We start from the raw sequence: 23,652 nt of genomic DNA on the forward strand, positions 1-23,652 counted from the left end.
ATGCAAAGCATTAGGTATTGGTTGGCAGGGGTCATCTATGTTTACTGTCTTAAAAGAGAGGCTTCGCTAACTACTTCTGCTTGAAGACTAGTTGAATCCACACTGTCTGCTCATCTCCTTATTTGGGCCCACACATGGGTCAGATTCTGAGACCTTTCCTCATGCAATACCTTCCTCCTTAAATTGAGCCAGTGATTTCAATGGGACTACCTGAGGAGTAAGGGACTGTGTAATGGTATAGATATTGAATCTGGCCCTATGTGTGTATCCCATATAAAGGAAAAGAAAAGGAGCTAGAGTTTGCCAACCTTACTCAAAGTGCGTCTGGTTCAAAGTCCTTTTTGTTTTGAATGCACAACAAATACCAATAAAGGGACAAACTCATGGCTTTGCCACCAGCACCAAGCAAGGAACAATGCATTGTCGTGCTGCCCTGGGAGCAGACCCGTCAGCGCCACACTCTGCCTCCTAGTAACCCCTCACTCTGGTGTGGCAGAGGAGGAGCCCTGCATTAGCCCTACACCTGGCACAGAGTGTTTCCCCCCCTCACATGCACACACACCAGATACCCCCTAATATGCTGGCTAGAGACCGAGCTCCAGTGATTCTCCACCCCTCCCTGCCCACTGCTGTTCGCAAGCATCACAGGAGGAAAGGCAGCAGCAGCCCTGCAGAGGCTGCTCTCTCCTTCATAGCAATCCAGCTTGCACGGGGCAGTGAAGGGACACCTTACAGCTTCTTACTTCTCTGCTTGGCTGCATGAACCAGGCCCCCATCTGGCCCAAACACATCAGTAAACAATGTGGGACAAGCGCTGATACTATTACTCGTATTATATAGCACCTTACTCTCAAAGGGGAGATAATGAGACTTCTTATGGAGTAAGGTACAGTAGAACCTCAGAGTTATGAACAACAGAGTGATGAACTGACCAGTCAACCACACACTTCATTTGGAATCAGAAGTACACAGTCACGCAGCAGCAGAGACCAAAAAAAGACACCCCCCTTCCCCTTCTCTTCCCCGCCCCCCAAAGCAAATACTATACAGTATGATGTAAGAGGTAAACTACTAAAAAAAAAATTAAGGGAAAGCAGCATTTTTCTTCCGCATAGTAAAGTTTCAAAGCTGTATTAAGTCAATGTTCAGCTGTAAACTTTTGAAAGAACAACCATAATGTTTTGTTCAGAGTTAAGAACATTTCAGTTACAAACAACCTCCATTCCCGAGGTGTTTGTTACTCTGAGGTTCTACTGTACTTCCTAGCATGAGTATCCTACTGCATGGCAGATTTTGTGTTCTCTGTTAAATCAGCAGTCAGGCATTCTCCCAAGGCTTCCTCATTTCTGTGCGCTCTCTACAGCTTAAAGGAAACTGTAAGTAAATAGGCAGGTTGAATGCTAAACTGATAGATCGCCCACTATGTCACCTAGCTGGTTTCTATCTATAACATTTTAGTCCTATCTGCCTTCTACATGGCAATAGTTTTCTAATCTTGCGTGCGCAGAATATTCTGAGTGTTCCTCAAGTCTCCCATTCGTTCCACCTAGACAAAGCTACAGGGTGGTCTGGAGGAACAGAGACATTCAGCAGGTCCAAGGGCATTCTAAGACAAGATCAGTAGACTTTAATGTTTAATACTGTTAGCTTTTCAAGATATATGCATAGTAAATTTTCATAACCCAAGTGGAAAATGAATGAATTCATCAATAATTCAATTGTGCAATGGTAAGTTCCCATCACTAAAATAAGCAATATTATATTTAATAGGCTAGTAAGAGGAGTAAACCCTGATTATATTAATATTATTTTATTACTAATAATTTCAATAAACTAATGAAAATAAGAAGCATGTGAAATAAAGTTCTGTATATTTTAAAATAATGAATATTCACAGAGGTGATTTGTATGGTACAGGAAGACTGATCAAATCTGTAACTGATTAATAAATTAATATTCAGCCCTGATAGGACCTGATCCTGAAGTCAATGAGAGCTTTGGCAATTACCTATATACCATATATTAGTGGGCAAAACATGGACCAGGATGTGGGTCGCTTTGCAACGGGATGTAAATAGCCACACAAGGTATAAAACAGTGGAGAACAGGATTAGAATCATATATACTCTAATAATTAGATTGGAATAAGAAGCATCTAAATATTGCATTATAAATGCACTTGGAGTATGAGGATAGGTACTTTATATATGTATCTAATTAAACAATTGGGTTAAACTTTCAAACACAGGCACCTCAGATGATCCTGCACGGTCTGTGTGCATACAACCCCATCTTTGCACAGAGACTGTAAACTGGTGTTTGTGAACAAATCAGGGTCTGAGACGTGCAGTGACAGCTAATGTACAATTTTTGCACTCATAATGGCAGTATACTTTTTTATGCATGTGCAGTGTATTGGAGGTGCCCATGTTCCCTCCATTCAAACATTTGTCCCCATTAAGTGAGAATCCTCCCTGGAGGTAGCCTTCACTCATTCAGGGGCAGCAGGCTCTGTGAAGTCCCATCCGCACCTCATTCATGTGCGCTCGGGGTAGGAAAAAAAAACCCTGGTGTTGCCAGCCCAGGAGTCAGAGATTGAACTCAGCACCAGCCAGAAGAATTATCTGTAGAACTGAGGATGTCACCAGACTGCCACTTCAGTTTTTACTTTAGTATTCTTTCCTCTCAATTGATTGGCTGTTTGCTCCAACTCCCTCCCACATCCTCACCTCCCATTCCCTTTGCTGCGCCTCACTCTCTCTGCCCTGCATGCACCTCTCCATTCCTCCCTCAATCCTTTCATTCTTCTTTTCTATTCCTGTACCCCTTGTTATCCTCCCGTCAGTGTCCTCTCTCTCTCTCTCCCTTTGTGTTTAGTGTAAATTATAGTCCTTTGTGACCTTCCCTCGTCATCTCACACCTGTATATTCATAACACATTTGGGACCAGCCATAGAACTATTTCAAGGTTACTGTAGTGAAGTGTCTGGCCTTTAATCAATGGCACCATTGCTCTTTACAGCGCATGGTGTATGCACTGATGAGTTCTTTAAGGGCTGCTGAGTCCAATGCACGAGTGACAGTCTCGTCCACAGGTAAGGCACACCCACATACTAGCAATGCTCTGATTCCGAGCAGCAGATTCTTTCCTCCTCTGACGTCAGTCATCACAAAGATTGATCCAGTCCACCTTGCCACGCCTTGCTCCATTAACAAGCCGACTCTGTCAACCAGAGTGGCATTCTGCACTTCTTTCCCAGTCATGCAAAGACAGTCTAAGGATACTAAGTCATCTTTGCAAGCATCCCAAAATCTGCATAGCGGTCTGCCTCTCTTTCTTTGTGTACAGCACACTCTTTGTGTACAGCACGCTCTTTAGGATCCTGTAATGTAATGTAATGTAATCTGGCATTCACTTGACATGTCCAAGTCTTTTCTTACTGATCAACATGCCAATGAATGACATATCAGTACCATTTAACACTTTCACATTTATCACTCTGTCTTGGCTTTTTAATGTGCATGTGTTTGTTTAATGCTTCTGAGTTTTATATTTGGGCCAGATTTAGTTCCAAGTTACACAAAATTAATTTAGGTGTAATTCCACTTAAATTAGTTGAGTTCAATTGATATACATTGCTGTAACTGAGTGCAAGATCTGGTCTATTATTCTTTGTTCTTTTGATATTAACAATGTTGTATATAACTACCTCCCTCTCATAAATTATTGGGATGCCACATAGAAATAAATATTAGAGCATAAGTTGGTCTGGTATCCGATCATGCTGTGTTTAAACAGATATATTAGCAGACCAGGTGGCACATTTAGGCCCATAAAGAATCACAACTGGAAAAAAAAATGGGATGGGGGCAGCAGAAATCATTATACCAGTCCCAAGCACCTTGAAGTTGTCAAGAATGGAATTCTATCCCTGGGAGGCATTTGAAAATTCTTATTTGATACTCACGCCAGAATGCCTGAGATGTAGACGGTTTCAGCAGACAAATATGACAAATAGCTGAACATGAAGACAAGCAGCGGTTCGATGGTAGAAATGTTCTGAGTAAATCGAGTCATGAATGCCGAAACAAATCCAAACACGATGCCAACCAGCACTCCGCCTAGTCCCACTACAAAGAAACGAGCAACTCCAGCAAGAACATCAGTGGGTTTAATCTCTTCGTATCGGTGCATCTGGGTGAAGGTGAGTAATATGTTATATAACACCTGTATGCAAAAATAATGGACAGCAAATTAAAAATCTTTCAAAACTAGTTTTTCCTCAATATTTTTAGTGGTACGTGCCACACTCATCTTGCTTAGCAAAATTGTAGTTTAAATCTGAACATATCCTTAAGAGGCCCCAGAATTATCTACCTGGCTGGGATCCTAAAACTAATGAAGAAATGGTACAAAATGCCAGTCAATGTAAAATGTATCATGTAAAAATAGTAAGACAGTAATCTGGGACACCCCATGTGTGCAGTATATGGAATGTATGATGTTTTCAGAAAGTACATGATGCATCAGACACCATAAAATATGTAGCAAAGAAAGTGCTCAGAAGCACCGTGATGGGTGAGGTAAGAACTTAAGACTCAAACTGAATCAAATCGAATAGACTAGAATAGAAGCGAGGCAACTCCAGGTTCATACTGGCGGTAGATAAACACTCAACTCATGGTTCAGTATGCAATAGTTGTTATTAAATATAATAGAACTCTTATTTAACCAACTTTTATTACCTTGCCTTAATAATATAGTAATTACAGTATGTTATGTGATGGCTATTGATAAATTTGTACAGTGGATTCGTAAAAATGTCAAAAGGGCATTGTCAAGGCACTTTTCAAAAGTTTGAAAATACTTTTTTTTATTTACTATTTACTTATACGAGCCTCTTGAAGCTCGCTGGAAACTAAAATCTATTCCACTATGCTTACATGGGTTTTATATTGCAGATAACTAAAGCAACAGCAGCACAAGCTTCCCAACACTGCTACTGGTGAAAGGGTTATTCAGTCTCCAGGCCCATTCATTCTTTGACCTCTCTTTTGAAATTGTCGCAGGGATTCCAGTTGTGTCAAGGACAGTCATCCTCTAGGAACTGGATTGAAGCCATCAACTCCCCTGAACCATCCAGTTCCCTATATATCGTACATTAATGACACAGCAGTCATTCTCAAGGTAGCCACTACAAACCTATTAGTGATTTGACATTTTAAGGGTATAAATAGCTAATTAAATTATTTATTTTGGTTAAGGAGCTTGAAATACTGAAAAAACAATGTGAGGTTAGGTAGTAGATTATGCTCAGAACATTACACCCTGGGTCTGTAGGGTTGATTTTTATTAAATATAGGTCAGATGCTTAATTATCATGCTTTTGTTAAGAATAATTTCTATTCTGAAAAATGCATGATAAAACTCTCCTTCAGGATTTTCCATTTTCATCCACTTATCAAATGGCAATGGAAGTGTTCAGCAGGGCAGTATGAGGGTATTGATTAAAAATATGTAAGAGTTTTTGACTACTAGCTGATTATAAATCCTATTGTACCTGTTACCAGTGAATAATGATCATACCAGATTCACTTCCAGGTTTTAAAAGTCAGTTTGGAAAAGTCTAAAGTCACAAGTTTGCCACAATTTTTGCCACTGATGGCATTAGTCCCTAAGACTCTCCTGTTTAAAACAAGCCAAAAAGGCTTCACATATCTGGTGGTGTTTAGTTTTTTTTCTTTGCCTAACTAATTTCAGAAGGCTATTTAATGAGATTAAAGGAGATATTTGCTTGTCAAAGGCTCCAACTCATTAAAGACGATAATTATTCTTCAGATATTATCTAGTTTTAATTGCTTCCTGGGAACATTTAACCGTAAGCTGTCATACAGTAGATTCTCAAGGATGCTCATTGTTACGAGATGACAGGAAACACACAATAAAATGTTCTAGATGGCAGCTTCCTACAAATAAGGGTAATTCACTTTTCCAAACTGTGAAGTGTGGAATTGTGCTTCTCAGTAGCAGATCACTGAAGCTGGATACGAGTACACATGCGGCGTCACTGTACAGTACTTGAGTCACAGCAGCTGTTCTCTAACTACTCCCCGTTTCTTGATGATGATACCCTGTCTCCAGCATAGATTTTTGAAAGTGGGCAGTTGGTACCCAGTGCTGATTGTGCACTGTTGAGTTTAGAGCTGGGCAGACTATTTTCAGGGAATAACTTCTGGCATTTGGCCCTTTTCCTGTTCCTGAATTGTCCGTTGTCACACAATAGCACAATTTCCATGAGTGTGTTCATTGTGTGCATTCATTGCTAAATGCTTCATGAAAAAGTATTTCAGCCATGGATTGATCACTAACTAGTCACAATGAGTATTTGCTAGTCATTTAAGTCACACATGGTATTGCTTCTGTTCCATAAATGGATTGCCATAATTCTTTTAGTGGCAGGAAGGCCTGAATCAGCCTCTGGTGCTTTGATTCACTCAGGGAGAAGGCAGGGTCATTTTATGGAGAGGTAGCAGGTCTTATTTTAAGAATTTTTAAACCTGGTGCTTTCAGCTTTTGCACAAAAACATTATATTCTAGCTAAACACCTGGAGGATGCATTTTAAAATACCTGGCTTCTTTTTGACTGAGGGCAAAGACATAAACTACTGAAAGCAAGATTAACTGGCACTTTACATAAGATTTTACAAATGATTTCCTGTGTCGTGTTCACAAAACAAAATTGGCTTTATGCTGTCTAATTTGTGAAAAGGCAGAGCAGCAAACACTGCAGAAGCACATGGCAGCTATGATGGATCCGATGAAGTGAGCTGTAGCTCATGAAAGCTTGTGCTCAGATAAATTTGTTAGTCTCTAAGGTGCCACAAGTCCTCCTTTTCTTTTTGCGAATACAGACTAACACAGCTGCTACTCTGAAACCTCTGAGATCTGTAGATTCTAGGGGTTGAAACCACTGTCCATTCAGCAGGGGGAAATCCTCCCTCTGCCCCGAATGGAAGAATCTGATGGGAACTCAAGGGAAGGAAGCTTGTGAACTTTTTCTGTCCCCTACTAAGGCTTTTCTCTTTAGGGGAATAATCTTGCCTCTTTAATTAGACAGGAAGTCTGATTCTCTACTGCCTTGCACCCTGTGTAGTTTCCAGTGTAAAGTGAGTGGTTGAATCCAACAAAGGTTAATATATGGCCCATAGTGAGTTGTGACACCCTATACCTCAAAGCAGCACCCTGGAACCCCCATATTCACCACTGTCATATAATGATATATTTTGCACAAAGTATGCCTTGTGATGTATCTGTTGAACATTAATATCTTCTTGGATTGCATGTACTATCATTCTATGCGAAGGTATGACCTATAGCTATAGGTGTTACAGAACTATGTTGTGAGGATGGGAACACCCATAGTCAGCCTGTCAGTTACGATAAAGGAGTAGCTATCGCCGGCCAGATGAGCATTAATGACTCATCAACACCCAATCCACTCCCCAGAGACTTCTCCACAAAGGCATGTATATGTGTGCCATGGGGGTGGACTAACCCACCTCACAGCAAAGACCTTTCCAGCAAGCTGGAAGCAAGTATAAAAGAGAGACAGTGACATCATCATTTGGCCTCTTCCGCCCGCCTGCCTGCCTATCTCAACACCTGGAAGAGCATCTGGAAGACAAAGACTTTGAACTGGGGAAGTTCAATCCCAGGCTGGAAGGCAGTCCTATCTGTGTATTGAGGAATTGTAACCTGCTTGCACCTTCTGTTAGGGTGAGACACTACAGTCTCTATGCAAAAGAATAAATGGACACAAATCTGACATCAGGAATCATAACATTCAAAAACCGGTAGGAGAACACTTCAACCTCTCTGGCCACTCAGTAAAAGATTTAAGGGTGGCAATTTTGCAACAGAAAAGCTTCAAAAACAGACTCCAACGAGAAACTGCTGAGCTTGAATTAATATGCAAGCTAGATACCATTAACTTGGGTTTGAATAGAGACTAGGAGTGACTGGTCATTACACATATTGAATCTATTTCCCTAAGTTAAGTATCCTCACACCTTCTTGTCAACTGTCTAAATGGGCCATCTTCATTATCACTACAAAAGTTTTTTTTCTCCTGCTGATAATAGCTCATCTTAACAAATTAGCCTCTCACAGTTTATATGGCAACTTCCAACTTATATCTTCTTACTATATGTTCCATTCTATGCATCCGATGAAGTGGGCTGTAGCCCACGAAAGCTTATGCTCTAATAAATTTGTTAGTCTCTAAGGTGCCACAAGTACTCCTGTTCTTTTTGTGTATACAGACTAACAAGGCTGCTACTCTGAAAACTGCTTGATTCAAATCTTGCCTACTCTGTTAAAATTAGAATTTAGAGTGTGTTTCTATTTTTAGTTGTTAGGTAACCAACTTTGATCTCTCTGCCTGCTACTAATAATCTCTAAAAATCTTTCTGTAGTTAATATATCTGTTTTTATATTTTACCTAAAACTGTGTTTTCATTGAAGTGCTTGGCAAATCTCAGCTCGGACTACAAAGGCTGCTGCATGTTCATTCCACACTGAGGGAAGGGCAAACTAGGTAATGAGCTTACATTGGTCAGGCTTCTGACTAGTACAAGACAAGATGGTACAGTTCTGGGGTGCAAGGCTAGGGAGCTGGGGGGGAATTGGCAGGAGATTCCCTATTGATGGTTCATGAGTGGCTGAGAGATCATTCATGTAACTCAGGTGGGTGTGTCCCTGCCTGTGAATGTCTGGGTAAGTGCAGTGTCTGTCAGAGGCTTGTAGCTTGACATCAGCATCACAGTGTGAGAGACAACCCAGGCTGGCAGGTTTGGAGGGCTCAGGAGTCCCACAGGTTGCACCCAGGGGATCCTGTCAGAGTGAGAAGAAGATATTTTATATTATATTGCAGTTTTCCTTTAAGACATCAATCAGATATTACATTTATATTCTTTCATTAAAAGAAATATCTTCAGGATTTTGTTTGATAGAGGTTTTGAGGAAGGTTGAGGTATTTGGAGGGTACTATTGGTAAAAAGGAGCTTTTCTACTGTTTTGAGTTATTAAATGTTTTAATGTATTTGTATTGACTGAGTTAATTTATTACCAGAGTATGACTTTTATGTTGTGGTGTGGTCATAGTTATGTGATTATAAATTTAATTAAGTTCTATGTTAGGCATTCTACAGCTTTTTGTAAGGTGTTGTGGTTGGTGTCTACATTAGGCTTGGCAAGCCAGTCAATTGACTAGTCAAATCATGTAAATTGACCAGTCAATTGACTGCCTATTATTTGACCCTGGTCAAATATTGTCAAATATTCCAGCAAGAATTCCCTGGTGCAGGTGGCAGCCTATCTGTTTGATTGCATCATGGTGCCAATTTTTCATTTTCTAGAACATTTTTCATTGTGTTTTGCACTTCTCTGTGTTAAAATAACTCAGGTAAGGAACTTGTTTTTGTGATTAGGCCAAAGTAACTATCTAAGGATAAACCTCATGGAGCCTATAAAGTCATATTCTTTTTGATTGCTGTTCTAATAAATTAGCACTTTAAAATGTTTGGCCATTATTTGATGATATTTGACTGGTTTTAATTGACCAATAATTTTTGAATCAGTCAAAATGCCCAAACCTACTCTACATCTAAATAATTTTTAAAAAATTATTCTCAAACTTTTCAAACTTGTTTTTGGCACAGTGCAAAACAGGAGTAACTTGAAAGGGTGATTTTTCTATGTTCCAGCGGCTGTATTCGAGTAGACACTTGTATTATTCTGAAATCAAAATATATTATTCATTGAATCTTTACCTACATGATCCATTATGTATATAGTTCATTTATATTCATTGACTTTACCTCCCCATTCTCTGTAGACACAATTATGTTGCTAATACACAGCTCATAGCAAGCAGTAGAAGAGCTGGCTGATGGAAGTCTTGAGCCTTTTCATCTTTCTCATGCAGAGAGTTCTTGTGAAGGTAATGGCACAGCTTGAATAGGTAAGGTGACCATGATTTGGCCTCCAGTCACTTAAATAGGAATATTTTCCAAACCATCATTTCAATTCCACAGGTTTTTAGGGATTTTTTTCCCACTAAAGTAGTAAATTTTATATATATTTCTACATTAAATATCATATTTTACATAAGAAATGGCAACATAGCCATTTCTTGTATAAAATGCAAACACAGCAGAACTCTTAACAGCTTTTCCTGAATGTAGAATACAAAATTTCATTCAACCTGATAAAAATGTAATGTCTTTTTTAAAAGCGACTGTTATAACGAAAGGACACCAGTCATTAGTGTGCTACCTCAAAAGCAACATACATACAGATTTAAGTAGCAAGGATTTATCACGTGCATCATTAACTTTAAAATCTTTTCATCCTGCTTGGGGAATCGGGAGCTGTCAAGGTTCCTTCCCCACTCTGAACGCTAGGGTACAGATGTGGTGACCTGCATGAAAACCTCCTAAGCTTACTTTTACCAGCTTAGGTTAAAACTCCCGCAAGGTACAAACTATTTTACCCTTTGCCCTTGGACTTTCGCTGCCACCACCAAACGTCTAACACCGGTATTATTATTATTAGGAAAGAGTTAGTTTGGAAACGTCTTTCCCCTCCCAAATCTTACCCCCCTTTTTTGTGGGGAAGGTTTGATAAAAATCCTCACCAATTTGCATAGGTGACCACAGACCCAAACCCTTGGATCTTAAGAACAATGAAAAAAGCATTCAGTTTCTTAAAAGAAGAATTTTAATAGAAGAAAAAGTAAAAAAGAATCACCTCTGTAAAATCAGGATGGTAAATACCTTACAGGGTAATTAGATTCAAAACACAGAGAATCCCTCTAGGCAAAACCTTAAGTTACAAAAGGACAAAAAAACAGGAATATCCATTCCATTCAGCACAGCTTATTTTCTCAGCCATTTAAACAAACAGAATCTAACGCATATCTAGCTAGATTACTTACTAAGTTCTAAGACTCCATTCCTGTTCTGTCCCCGGCAAAAGCATCACACAGACAGACCCAGACCCTTTGTTTCTCACCCCCCCCTTCAACTTTGAAAGCATCTTGTCTCCTCATTGGTCATTGTGGTCAGGTGGCAGCGAGGTTATCTTAACTTCTTAAACCTTTACTGGTGAAAAGGTTTTTCCTCTGGCTAGGAGGGATTTTAAAGGTGTTTACCCTTCCCTTTATATTTATGACAGGAGCCTATGATCATTTCATAACAATTAGGTCTCAAGAGATCAAATTAGTTTCCTCCTCTCCCTTTTTTAAATCACTCCTAAAATACCATGGGCTATGAAGACTTTCAACAATGAACTCTGCAAGAGTCTTCCAACACATCCAATTTCCAGTAGCACTTGATGTTCAAGCAGTGTCTGAATTGTTTTTGACGGTGTTCTGGGCTCCTGTGTTTTAGATTCTAAAAGGACCCAATCTAGCAAAGCATTTAATAAGACTAAGCTTGAATTTTAGCACAGTTAGTCCTATTGATTTCAGTGGGTCAACTTGCATGCTTAAAGTTAAGCAGGTACAGAAGAGCTTTGCTAGATCAGGACCTAAGGCCAGAATTTCAAAAGTGACGCGTGATTCTGGATGCCTCACGTTTTGGCAGAGCTAGCTGAAAACCAGGAAAAGAATTTCACAAATACGTCCCTTTTTTTTGTCAAAAATTCAGGTTTTGTTTATTTTTCTTCCAACACCACTTTTGAGTCAGCTTGACCGACTAAAGGGATTGATTCTCAGAAAGAGATGAGCACCTGCTCTCTGAAAATCAGGCCCTTTTTAAGTTGTCTCAGTTTGGGCACCCAAAAATTGAGACACCCAAAATCACTAGTCTTCTTTGGAAATCTCGGCCTGAATTCTTTGAAGCAGAGCCATTTCTTTTATTTGCTTGTACAATACTAAGAAAATTCTTAGTCCTTAGGGTCTGACCCTGCATCACTGATTCAATTATTGTGTGGCCATTCACATCAGCGGGAGCAGGATCAAAGTTTACTGAATAATAAATACAGGACATGGTTCTCCTCTCACTTCCAGCAGTTCTATAAGCAGTGTGGTTTTTTTTAAATGAATTAGTCCGGTGTTTACCATCTGGAAGTGTTATGTGAGTACAGTGCCTAGCACTATGGGGCTCTGATCCCTGATTAGAGCCTTTAGTCACCACTAAAATATACACATTATCATCATCATCATCATCCAGTCACAAATAAATGCATTTCCAGTGGAGTTCCTTCTGTCTCTCCTCTACAGCCAACAGAAACTCTGCCTCTGCAATGTGAGGAAAAAATGAACAGCAAAAGTAAACTCACCACAGTGATTCCATCAGTTAGCAAAGACTCTCCAAATATCATCACGTAAAGCTGCTCGTTAACAGAGGCCTCTTCAAAAACAGCTAGTGCCGCCACGGGATCCACAGCTGAAATCAGGCTGCCGAAGAGCAAGTTCTGCACCAGGTTAACGTCAGTGAGACCAAAGGCTTCGATCTGGCAGATTCCATAGAGAGAGAGTCCAATGCCAAATGCATTCAGGAGGGATCCCAGTAGAGACCACCACAGGATGGACACAAAATTTTCAAAAAAGGGGCGAGTGGGCATAAAGTACCCCTCCTCAAGGACAGTGGGTGGGAGGAGATACAGGAAGTAAATGTTGGTAGTCATAACTGGTGGGGATTTGTGATCAGTGCCAAAAATGATTGCTCCAACCAGTGCCCCGACAGCTATCAGAAGGCAGCATTCCGGCATGAGGCTTGGCAGTCGGTGGTAGAGATGGAAACCTTGAATAAAACATGGGGAAATGAGCTGAGTTGAAACGGTTTTAATGCTGCCATATTGCCCATTCTTCCTGACTCCAGACAGATGTTTTCCCCAACTTGCAATATTTTGCACTCAGAAGGCCCACGTTCTACCCTCGGTCACACTAGCATAAATCCATACAAGAGTGGGGGATTAGCCCCAAGTCTTTTCGGTACCCCATACCTGCTAAAAATCTCTTGGGGGAGAAGGGGTTGTTTGTTTTATTGTATTTTTTTTTTAACAAAAATAGCAATTTTTATGACCATGGTTTCTCTATTTTCCATTTCTATTTTCCATTTCTGATGTGAACAATTTACAAACATAGAAGTGAGAGGGCAGCCAATGAATTATGAACAGGTAATTCCATATTACACAGTCTGGGGTTTCCTGCACCTTCCTCTGAAATATCTTGTTCTGTCCACTGACAGAGACAGGAGAGTGGATTAGATGGGCTGTATGTCTAGGACAGTAATTCCTACATATGTGGAACAGAGAAATTGGTCTCCATACCTAGCAGTCATTGACCTCAATCACTGCTGAGATAACAAGATAATCGGCTGAACATGAACTCCCAGGGCAACGCTGTGGCCAAAACGGCTAATGTGATCCTGGGATGGATAAACAGGGGAATCTTAAGTAGGAGCAGTAGTGCAAGTAGGGTGGTACTCTCCAGTACACAGTCCTGACAAGAGATTTTTAGCGGGTATGGGGTACCAGAAAGACTTGGGACTAGCTCCCCACTCCAGAGGTGAGGGTGGGGCTGTGCTCTGCTCCTTAAAGGAGCAGAACACTGCTAAGGAGGGCATTCATTCTTTATATGGCTTTAACAGCACAATGCATGTGCTAACAAACTTAAACAAGGTTTTGTTTAAGTTTGTTAGCATATGTATTGTGCTGTTAAATTGGTCAGGAGTCCTCAAGAGGAGAGGGGTGGGGGGACATGGAAGGTGTTTAAACAACGTTTTTTATTCTGTTTCTCCCCATTGGTCTGAATTATCCATGACACCCATATTGCATCACATCAAGTCCAAACCATTAGAGGAATGCCTCTGCTTGCACTGACCAGAGGATGTTTGGATTCTGATGTCAGCCCAGTTCGGCAGCCTGACAGGAATCAGGTGTTGTCCCCAGAGTACCTAAAATTCTTTGCAGCCAAACTAGTCTAATATGCATTTTGTTAACTGGAACGGGAGCAGCAAAACAAAGAAAACAAATGCCTCATTTTCCAGCTTTGTGGGTGAGAGAATAATAAGTGAAGAATATAATGCCGGACACAGATGACCTCAAACCAGCTGCCTCAGGATTCTGCCAAGAACTTCACTGAAAATATGTTCCTCATCTTAGCAACAGAGCTAAGACTTATCACACATCAACCCACCTTTATTTGAATGGTTTCAGAGTAGCAGCCGTGTTAGTCTGTATTTGCAAAAAGAAAAGGAGGACTTGTGGCACCTTAGAGACTAACCAATTTATTAGAGCATAAGCTTTCGTGAGCTACAGCTCACAAGTGAGCTGTAGCTCACGAAAGCTTATGCTCTAATAAATTGGTTAGTCTCTAAGGTGCCACAAGTCCTCCTTTTCTTTATTTGAATGACGCTCCTCCTGATCTGACAGCTCAGGCATTGTCAATTTCATCCAGAACAATTTACAAACTTGGAATCTAATCCTGTAAACCCTTAATCATTTGATCAATTCCATTGAAGATAATGGGACTATTTGCATGACTATGGACCACTTTTGTGGTAAGAGTTTCAGGAGTCTGTTTTGTTCCTATAAAGGATGTTGAATCTCCCATTAAATGCAATGTTTGGGTACAATACCATAAAGCAGTTTAGGATACAGTTCTACTTAAAATTTGTCTTTTAATAAGTCATACATATGCAGAAATGGCTCCTCACCCAACTCCCATATTCCATATAAACAGACTGAAATACTACATATTTTGGGGGAAAGTGACTAGATAAGCATGCTGATGTTTGTATATACAAACACCCATTTCATCACTGTACTGGAAAATATAGCTGAACTTAATTTTCTATGGACTATAAATAAAGTTTAACAGCCCCAATTGTTTTCTGTGTTAATCAGTGTGAACCTGAAAAAATTACATGCCTTCTAAGAGAAAAGAATCAGTCCACATTTACTGAAAAAAAAAAAATCCTTCCAACTGGTGTTCAGAAGAGTGCTACAAGACACATACATAACCTCATAAGCAGAGGGCGGAGAGGATATCCTCCCACATTATGACCAGCAACATAAAATAATAATAATAATTATTATTATTAACTTTCAAAGAGGCAGAGGTTCTCAGATTTGCAAACCTAAAAATCTTTGTGTTATGCTTTAAACCACCATAGTACATACCAGGTTTATGAACATTAAAAAGTTAACTGCAAAGGAACACTGAAGCCCAATAACCTGAATGTGTGCCAGCCAGTATGCCCTCACTGACTAAAGGCTCAGTCACACCTGAACAGCTAAAAATTAACCTTACCCTTTTAGGCTAAACAAAGTCATGTCACTGGCTCCATCTCTGTTGTTACATAACAGATAACAAAACTCCAGTGGGGCATGATGCTGACACATAGGGTCTCAGGTACATGGTGGGATTTTTCAGACTCTCTTTTGGGAATAGTCATGGAGGTGAAATAGCTGGTACTTATGATTATGCTATTTCTATGCATGTATATTCATCTTGGTATCTGAAATTATGAATATTAGTTATGCTTCCTACATGTTTGCTCTTGTGGTAACACCCACAAGATATATAGCCAGCACATGAAGGGACAAGTTGAATAGCCCATTAAGGAACACTTAGCTCACAATGGACCCTGGAAAACGCCTGTCTACACTTAATGGACTTTTTGTGACTGTTGTAACTGGAGGGATAGCTCAGTGGTTTGAGCATTGGCCTGCTAAACCCAGTGTTGTGAGTTCAATCCTTGAGAGGGCCATTTAGGGATCAGGGCAAAAATTGGGGATTGGTCCTGCTTTGAGCAGGGGGTTGGACTAGATGACCTCCTGAGGTCCCTTCCAACCCTGATATTCTATGATTCTAGAATATGGGTGGGGGTGATGGACATGTAACTTGCCCATGTGACTCCAAACACCATCTTTCACAGTATGAACAGATTTCCCTTTACTTGGCACTTGGCAGAAGCTAAAAGGCCCTGGCCTGGAAACATCTCCATTTTGCCTCTTTCCTGCCCCGGCCTCTGGACTACAAACGTACCAATGGGACCGAGGGACTTTAATATACTCTGGAGCCTTGATATTCCTTGATCCTTTGCAGATGGATTTATGAGTTGGATATTGTACAGAGACTGTTCTAGCCTCATTGATTGCTGATTTCTCCCTTGTAATGGACAAAGATCAGCTGTCTGCTGACTTTCTCACATGCATAGGCACTGACTCCGAGGGTGCTCCGGGGCTGGAGCACCCATGGGGAAAAATTAGCTGGTGCTCCGCACGCACCAGCAGCCAATCTCCCACTCCTCACCTCCCCTCCTCCTCCCCCGAGCGCTCTGTGTCCCCACTCCACCCCCTCCCTCCCAGCACCTCCTGCCCCCTGCTGCCTAACAGCTGTTTGGTGGTGCTTAGGACTTTCCGGGAGGGAGTGGGAGGAGCGGGGAGGAGGCAGGGCAGGGTCACGGACTTGAGGAATGGGGGCAGGAAGGGGTGGGGTTGGGAAAAGGTGGGGTGGGGTGGGACTTTGAGAAAGGAGTGGAATGGGGTAGAACGAGGGTGGGGCAGGGGCAGGGATGGGGGGGTCGAGCACCCACAGGGCAGAGGGAAAGTCGGCACCTATGCTCACATGAGTCAGCAGTTTTGATACCTGTGGTATAAGCAACATAGCCCTTGCTTGAGTGGTTTTGTTCTTTCCTCTCCAAATGTCAAAGCCTGTTCCCATTGAACTCAATAGCAAAACTCCTTTTGATTTCAATGGGAACAGGATTTGGCCCCAAGAGATCAGAGAATGTGATTTTGATCAATTGCTTATCTGTTCAGAGACAGTTCTCATGCATGTTCTGCAGGCTGATTTTGATTACCCCTCCTGTATGCCATGCTTAGGAAAATAATAAAACAATTTGGGCTGTAGTTCTGTCAAGATGTACATGGCACATATAGTTCTATGCCTCTTTTCTATAAAACACAGATGGTGCAGCATCTTTGCTTTCCTAGTGCCTGGAGGAGAGCAATACTTAGATAAAGGCAAGTTGGCAGAAGCTTTTGACATAAGGGAGGCACTGATAGTGTGTTAAGGGAAAGTGTGGGGATTGTCCCTCCTATCCTTCTTTCATTTAGGAAGTTTTCAATTTGGGGTGCTGCTGGATCCTCAATGACATCTGGAAGTACAGGTGGCACTAGGGGCCCAAAGCATCATTTTACAACTGAATCTGTCCCTCCCATGAGTGCAGTACTGGCAAGAAATGATTTCTACTTAGAACCTGCACCACTGTGTAAGAGCAGAGAGGTTATTTTACCTCTGTATTTGGCACAAGTGTGACCGCTGCTGGAATATTGAATCCAGTTCTGGTGTCTGTGATTCAAGAAGGATGTTGCTAAATTGGAGAGGCTAAGAGCCATTAGAATGCTTACAGGATTAGAAAACATTCCTTATAGTGATAGACTCAAGGAGCTCAATCTAGTTAATTTAACAAAGAGAAGGTTAAGGGGTGACTTGATTCCAGTCTATAAGTACCGACATGGGGAACAAATATTTAATAATGGGCTCTTCAATCCAGAATAGAAATGTACAACATGAACTAATGTCTGGAATTTGAAGCTAGACAAATTCAGATTGAAATAAGGCATACATTTTTAAGTGCAAGTAATCAGCCATTAGAACAATTTACCATGGTTGGTGACAGATTATCCATCACTGACCATTTTAAAATCAAGATTGGAGGTTTTTCTGAAAGGTATGCTCTAGGAATTATCTTGGGGAAGTTCTATGGCCTGTGTTATATAGGAAGGCAGAATAGATGATCACACTGCTTTTGGCCTTGTAATCTATGAACAAACAAGGATGCAAATTGGTGCTGATTTTGATGATGGTTTTACTAATGAGGACACTGTTTCCAGAAACGGACCTGAGACCATCAACGAATTTCACATCGGGAAACAGTTGTCAGTGGCAGCAGTCTTTGCTTCCTGTCAGCTGGGACATGAAAGGTTCTATATCCCTAGGCAAATTCCAGGAATCCACCAGTCTCACGTAGCAACTATTCTATGGGAATTTTCAGAAATTATATGTGAGCTTTTGGGGCAGGGCTGTAATTTACTATATGATTGTGCAGCACCTAGCACAATGGTTCCCAACATGTTGCAGTCTTGAGGAACTAATATATAAATCCTAATTAATAATAATAAAATATTACATGTAGGATACATGATGATGAATCTTTGTTATAAATATGGCCCCAATACTACAATAGTATTCTCTCTCACACTCTCATTTGTACATATACATGTATATACTTGTAGAATATATATGTGTATGTGTTTATATCCATGTGATAAATTGCATTTATCTTGTACTGACTGCTAGCCTACATTCTGCCCATTAGTCCATCTCCTCCAGGACAATTCCATGCAAGCAATTTCAAATGCTAAACATTTCTCCAGGGAAATGTTTCCTTCAATTCCCCTGAGCTTGAGCAAAATTAAACAGCCCTAAAGTTCAGGATATGCAATACTCAATCCTGCATGCTGCACATATGACTGCTATCTTGTGACATTTAAATGTTAGAAACATCTGAAGAGGAGAGACTGCTAGCTTCTCCCTGGGACAGAGAGCACCTGCTTGTAGCCTAGAAAGGTCCTGGGTTAGCAAACTTTAAAGTGTGACATTGTTATTAATGGAAACGCTATTTTAGGACAGTTTCAGAGGTCTTATGTGTTATCATTTATGACATTTCTCTGATGCCGACACAGTTGGCTTTATGGTAACTAAGCCATCTGGTTTGTCCAGCAGAGTACATACAAAAAGCAGTCCCAATAATTTAAAAATGCTCTCATACATTTGTAAAATACTTTAGCTATAAAACAAGTTTTACTGCTTTAACTTCTTACCTACAAAAGATTTTTTTTCCAAAAAAGAAAAATCTTACCTTGCCGTTTTCTACTTACCTATTTTTGCAAGAGATGCAAGAAGTATCCAAAGTGAAATTTCACAGGGAATTTGCACGTAGTTATAATCCACCGTAAAAACATGCAGTCTCTCATCCTGAGCAGAGCCCTCCTCATCATGATGGTCAGGCTTGTAATGAGTTGTTGAATTACTACTCAAGGTAGATAACTCAAAATAAGTAGCAACAAAAGGACACTCCAGAGACAATAGCAACAGCAACCAGTTCAAAAAATTAATATGTCTAAATATCTGAAAGCCCATGATTGGGGCTGAAACTTTCTTTTATACTATGTGTAGCATGTACTGTATGCATGAATCTGTGTAATATTATCTGCTTTCAGTCTGCACTGACCCTAGCCATCAAGATTCCCTCAGGAAATTATCTATTATGTTATCACTTTAAAAATCCCAAATCAATGTGTCTTTCTGTTTTTGAATTACAGAAGAATCTGGAGTTCAGATGAAGACACAGGTATTTGCAGGCTTCTGAAATCCAGATAAAAACTTTCAGCAGCCTTGCACTTTTCAGGAATAGTCTCTCTTCCCCAGAAGATTTGTACTTGCTCTAGGCTCAATAGTTTTCCTTGCGCCTGAGAAAACTAGGCAATAATGAACAGAATTCATTCAACAAAGTCCACAAGAGTAAAAAGAATCCCAGGGAGCAGATCCCAGCATGCTGAACAGGTAGGACTGCCAGCTCCACACCTCCTCTTCCTGCCGTTCTCTTTCTCCTTCATGTGCTCTGTGTGGTCAAGGCACCTGGTAGCTCAAGTACCTGATTAATTGTATTCACTCACTTCACTAGTAAGCAACCGTTTCAGATGTAAATAGACTCTTCAGAGGTTCCGTTAGTGACATCTAGTGGACTCCACAAAGATTGTACTCTTAATTTATAGTAAATTGATCAGTAAAATTTATATTTATAGTAAAATTTGCTTTGTTTCTGTTACATCCATAAAATATTGACACTAAGCTTAACATGATAGATAGTAATGATATAAAATTGGCATTTAGCACAAGTACTTAGGCAGCTAGTAGGTCTCTGGTATATGGATGTGGGTCTCTCTGAATCTTTCCTTCCTGCTGAAGCCGTTGTATGTTGTACAAAATGTGCACAGAGGCAGGGACTTGTACTTGGGTCTCCCACATCAGAGGTAAGTACCCTAGCTACCATACTATAGAGTCATCCTCACATGCTCTTGGCCCAATGAAGGTTTTAATATTTCATACATGGGACAGCTTCAACAGGAGAGACTGAAAGAGACCCAGTCACAATGTCCCAAAGCCCAGTGGTAAGTACACTCACCTTCAAGATGGGGTCACATCAAAGCCTTGTTCCACATCAGGTAGAAGGGGCATTTGAACCTGTGTCTCCCACATCCTGGGTGAGTGTTCTAGCCACTGGGGGCTAAAGGTTTAAGGGAGGTGACACCATCACTTTCCCCTCCTCAATTTTTGCAAGAGAGGGCTTAATGTGCCTAGCTCCAGGACAGAATTTTCTGCTATGAATCCCAACCAGAAGCAGGCCCCTCCCTTCAGTTTGGATTTGGGACCCTCAATCCCTTTGATGGGCAGGGTTTAGAACCCATCCTTCTCCTTGGCATTTCCTATTGGCTAGCTTAGGTGGATCCCCACTTAGCTTGAGGGATTTTGTGGATCCCCTTCTTAGATGCCTAACTCTCCCCATACATTGTGTAGGGAGCCTAGGCACCTAACTTGGGGCTGTGGATTCCACTAAGCAGCAGGGCATCTAAACATTAGGACTTGCAATGCTAAGTCTAGTCCCCTTTGTGGATCTAGCCTGAAATGTCTCCCATCAGTGGCGGATTAGCCACTGGGCCAATGGGGCCTGTGCCCAGGGCCCCGGACAATTGGGGGGCCCCTGAAAAAATGGGCACCCCCATGCCCCAACCCACTCCACCCACCCAGTGTTCCTGCAGGGAAGCAAGAGAAGCCCCTGTGCCCTGACCCCGCTCCCCAGCAGGAGCACCAGGCGTTGGGGTGGAGGGGACTGCAGGTGGAAGGAGTGGGGAGGGGCCCCCACTTGCTCTGGCCCGGGCCCCACATACCCCTAATCCATCTCTGTCTCGCATTAATAAACAGATACCAACCCCAGGGTCACCACAGGCATTGTGGCAGCAGCATAATCATGGAAACATTAACTCAGAACAAAGGTGTTGTTCAGGATTTATCTAAAGTCTGTTTCTTCTACGGGTGTGAAAAATCAAAAGGAGATTAGATGACTTGGAGAAAATCTGACTCAGAGGAGAGAGCTGGAATGAAGAATAATGCCTGGCTATCAGGCTTGACTGTGTAACCAGGCTAAAAGTGCTCAGGAGCAGATAAGCCCCAAAAATACACAGTGCTGGTTTCTGTGTTACATAAAATCACATCTTGTGAATGTAGCTAAGGAGATTATTGGGCACCTGTTTCCAAGTCATCCTTAAAGATTTGTTTGCAAAAACTGGTGAAGAGCTCAGTCTCGTTCTCAAAACACTCTGAATTTAAATCCTCAAGGCAGCTACCTGCTAAGCTTCAAGCATGCCTGTTTAGGCCTTCGTTTGTAGGACTTTTCAGCTTCTTGCCTATCAAAAAGTAAAAATCTTTCTTCTACTCCACAGCTTATCATCCAATTGTGTTAATATGGTTTCTAAAATGGGGTTAAAAACCTTGCATATAAAAACTTTTTGGGTATCTGATGACTTTTTGTTCTTTGCAAGATTTCCTGCATTGAGACCATTGCTCTCTGAACCATTTGAATATTCCTAATATTTCAGCCTCGGAAGTAGCAGCTTCCCTAAATGTAATGAACCTAGTATCGCATGTGACGATTCTCACAATGTCCAGGACTGTGAGTCACCTTGTTACTCTCCTGCCTCCACTGAGAGAGTGGGACTTGCTTGTGCTTAATTGGCTGATACCTCCAGTCTGTTAGCCACCCAAACACTGGCCTCTGGGCTCTGCCAGACGTTCCTTTGCCTTGAAGATTAACAATAGGTGCAGTCCCTTCCCTGAACACCTTTGAAGCATTCCCCTGTAGTTCCCAGCCCCATATCCACTGAACACTCACAGTAATACCAGATCTGCTGCCTCCAAGGGAAAAGTGTACTCACCATTTTGAACAATTTAACTCAGGAAAAGCTCCTTGTATAATACCACAGCACTGAGATATATTTTGATAGTGAAAACAATATTAACTTTATTATCAAAGGTTCAAGTTCAAGAGAGAGTGAATAAGGATAACAGAAACAACAGGCTACATATAAAACAAAATATAACATACTTTTTCAAGACTAACAGGCTGTCCTCCAGTCTAAGATAAGTTTACTTGACCTAAAACATCTTCTGCAGTGTTTTTAACCATTGATTGAGATCCCATTTTCATGAATGTAAATGAACTGTCCATTACTTCCTAGATATAGGAGGAAAAGGGCATCCTTTTGCCTTCTCTCTGGAGAGAGAGGCACTCTGGAGGGAGTTGTGAGTGAGCTGTTTCTGGGGAGAAGAGACTGTCATGGAATACAGACTCTCCTGTAGGAGTGTCTGAAGCAGTTGGGGCCTTCCCAGGAATGAGAGGCAGGTGTAGAGACTGTTTATCGATTTAAGATGAGTTTTCTCTTAAATGCTTTGGTTCTAAATAAACAATACTCTGCTTTAGGAAGGCTGCCTGGCCACTGGATACCACAGTCAAATCCAGGTTTTGTGCAGGAAATAGCCCAACTTGATTGTCATGCACATTGTGTAAAGAGTTGTCACTTTGGATGGGCTATCACTAGCAGGAGAGTGAATTTGTGTGTGGGGGTGGAGGGTGAGAAAACCTGGATTTGTGCTGGAAATGGCCCACCTGATGATCACTTTAGATAAGCTATTACCAGCAGGACAGTGGGGTGGGAGGAGGTATTGGTTCATATTCTCTGTGTATATATAAAGTCTGCTGCAGTTTCCACGATATGCATCTGATGAAGTGAGCTGTAGCTCACGAAAGCTTATGCTCTAATAAATTGGTTAGTCTCTAAGGTGCCACAAGTACTCCTTTTCTTTTTGCGAATACAGACTAACTCGGCTGTTACTCTGAAACCTGGGTTTCAGTGTGTCTCCCCTCTTGTTCAATGAATAGATGGGGCTGCTAGTGAGGTGGCACAGGCTGCAGTACTGTCATTATGCTGTTGACACCCAGCTCTATAATTCTCAGGCTGTCCATGTTTGTGTGAGACCAGGCCATGATGAGAGCAAGCAGACTGAAGCAAAATTCAGACAAAGTAAGGTGATGCTGGCAGGGGGAAGCAACTGGAAGATATTCTGGGGGATCCTCAACATTCAGGGATGGAACTTGTCATAAATATAAAGGGAAGAGTAACCACCTTTCTGTATACAGTGCTATGAAATCCCTCCTGGCCAGAGGCAAAACCCTTTCGCCTGTAAAGGGTTAAGAAACTAAGGTAACCTCACTGGCACCTGACCCAAAATGACCAATGAGGGGACAAGATACTTTCAAATCTGGAGGCGGTGGTCGGGTGGGCAAAGGGTTCTGCCTGTCTGTGTGATACTTTTGCCGGGAACAGATCAGGAATGCAGCCTTACAATTCCTGTAAAGTTAGTAAGTAATCTAGCTAGAACATGCATTAGATTTTCTTTTGTTTAATGGCTGGTAAAATAAGTTGTGTCTTTTTGTAACTTAAGGTTTTGCCTAGAGG

The 23,652-nt window shown here is 41.2% G+C and overlaps 1 protein-coding gene across 1 annotated transcript in view; it reads right to left on the reverse strand.

Moving 5' to 3' along the window:
• SLC9A4 (solute carrier family 9 member A4) overlaps positions 1 to 19,219 on the reverse strand; it is a gene marked incomplete at its 5' end in the record, with an annotated part of 53,978 nt that extends 34,759 nt beyond the window's left edge. Inside the window, 3 exons of the mRNA XM_084613836.1 lie at positions 3,968 to 4,227; positions 12,343 to 12,806; positions 18,958 to 19,219. Of these exons, the coding sequence (XP_084469962.1) occupies positions 3,968 to 4,227; positions 12,343 to 12,806; positions 18,958 to 19,219 (986 nt within the window). The remainder of the gene's footprint in view (positions 1 to 3,967; positions 4,228 to 12,342; positions 12,807 to 18,957) is intronic.
• Between the last annotated feature and the right edge of the window lie 4,433 nt (positions 19,220 to 23,652).

Source organism: Lepidochelys olivacea (assembly GCF_965140295.1).
Source record: "Lepidochelys olivacea isolate rLepOli2 genome assembly, chromosome: 1".
NCBI lineage: Eukaryota > Metazoa > Chordata > Testudines > Cheloniidae > Lepidochelys > Lepidochelys olivacea.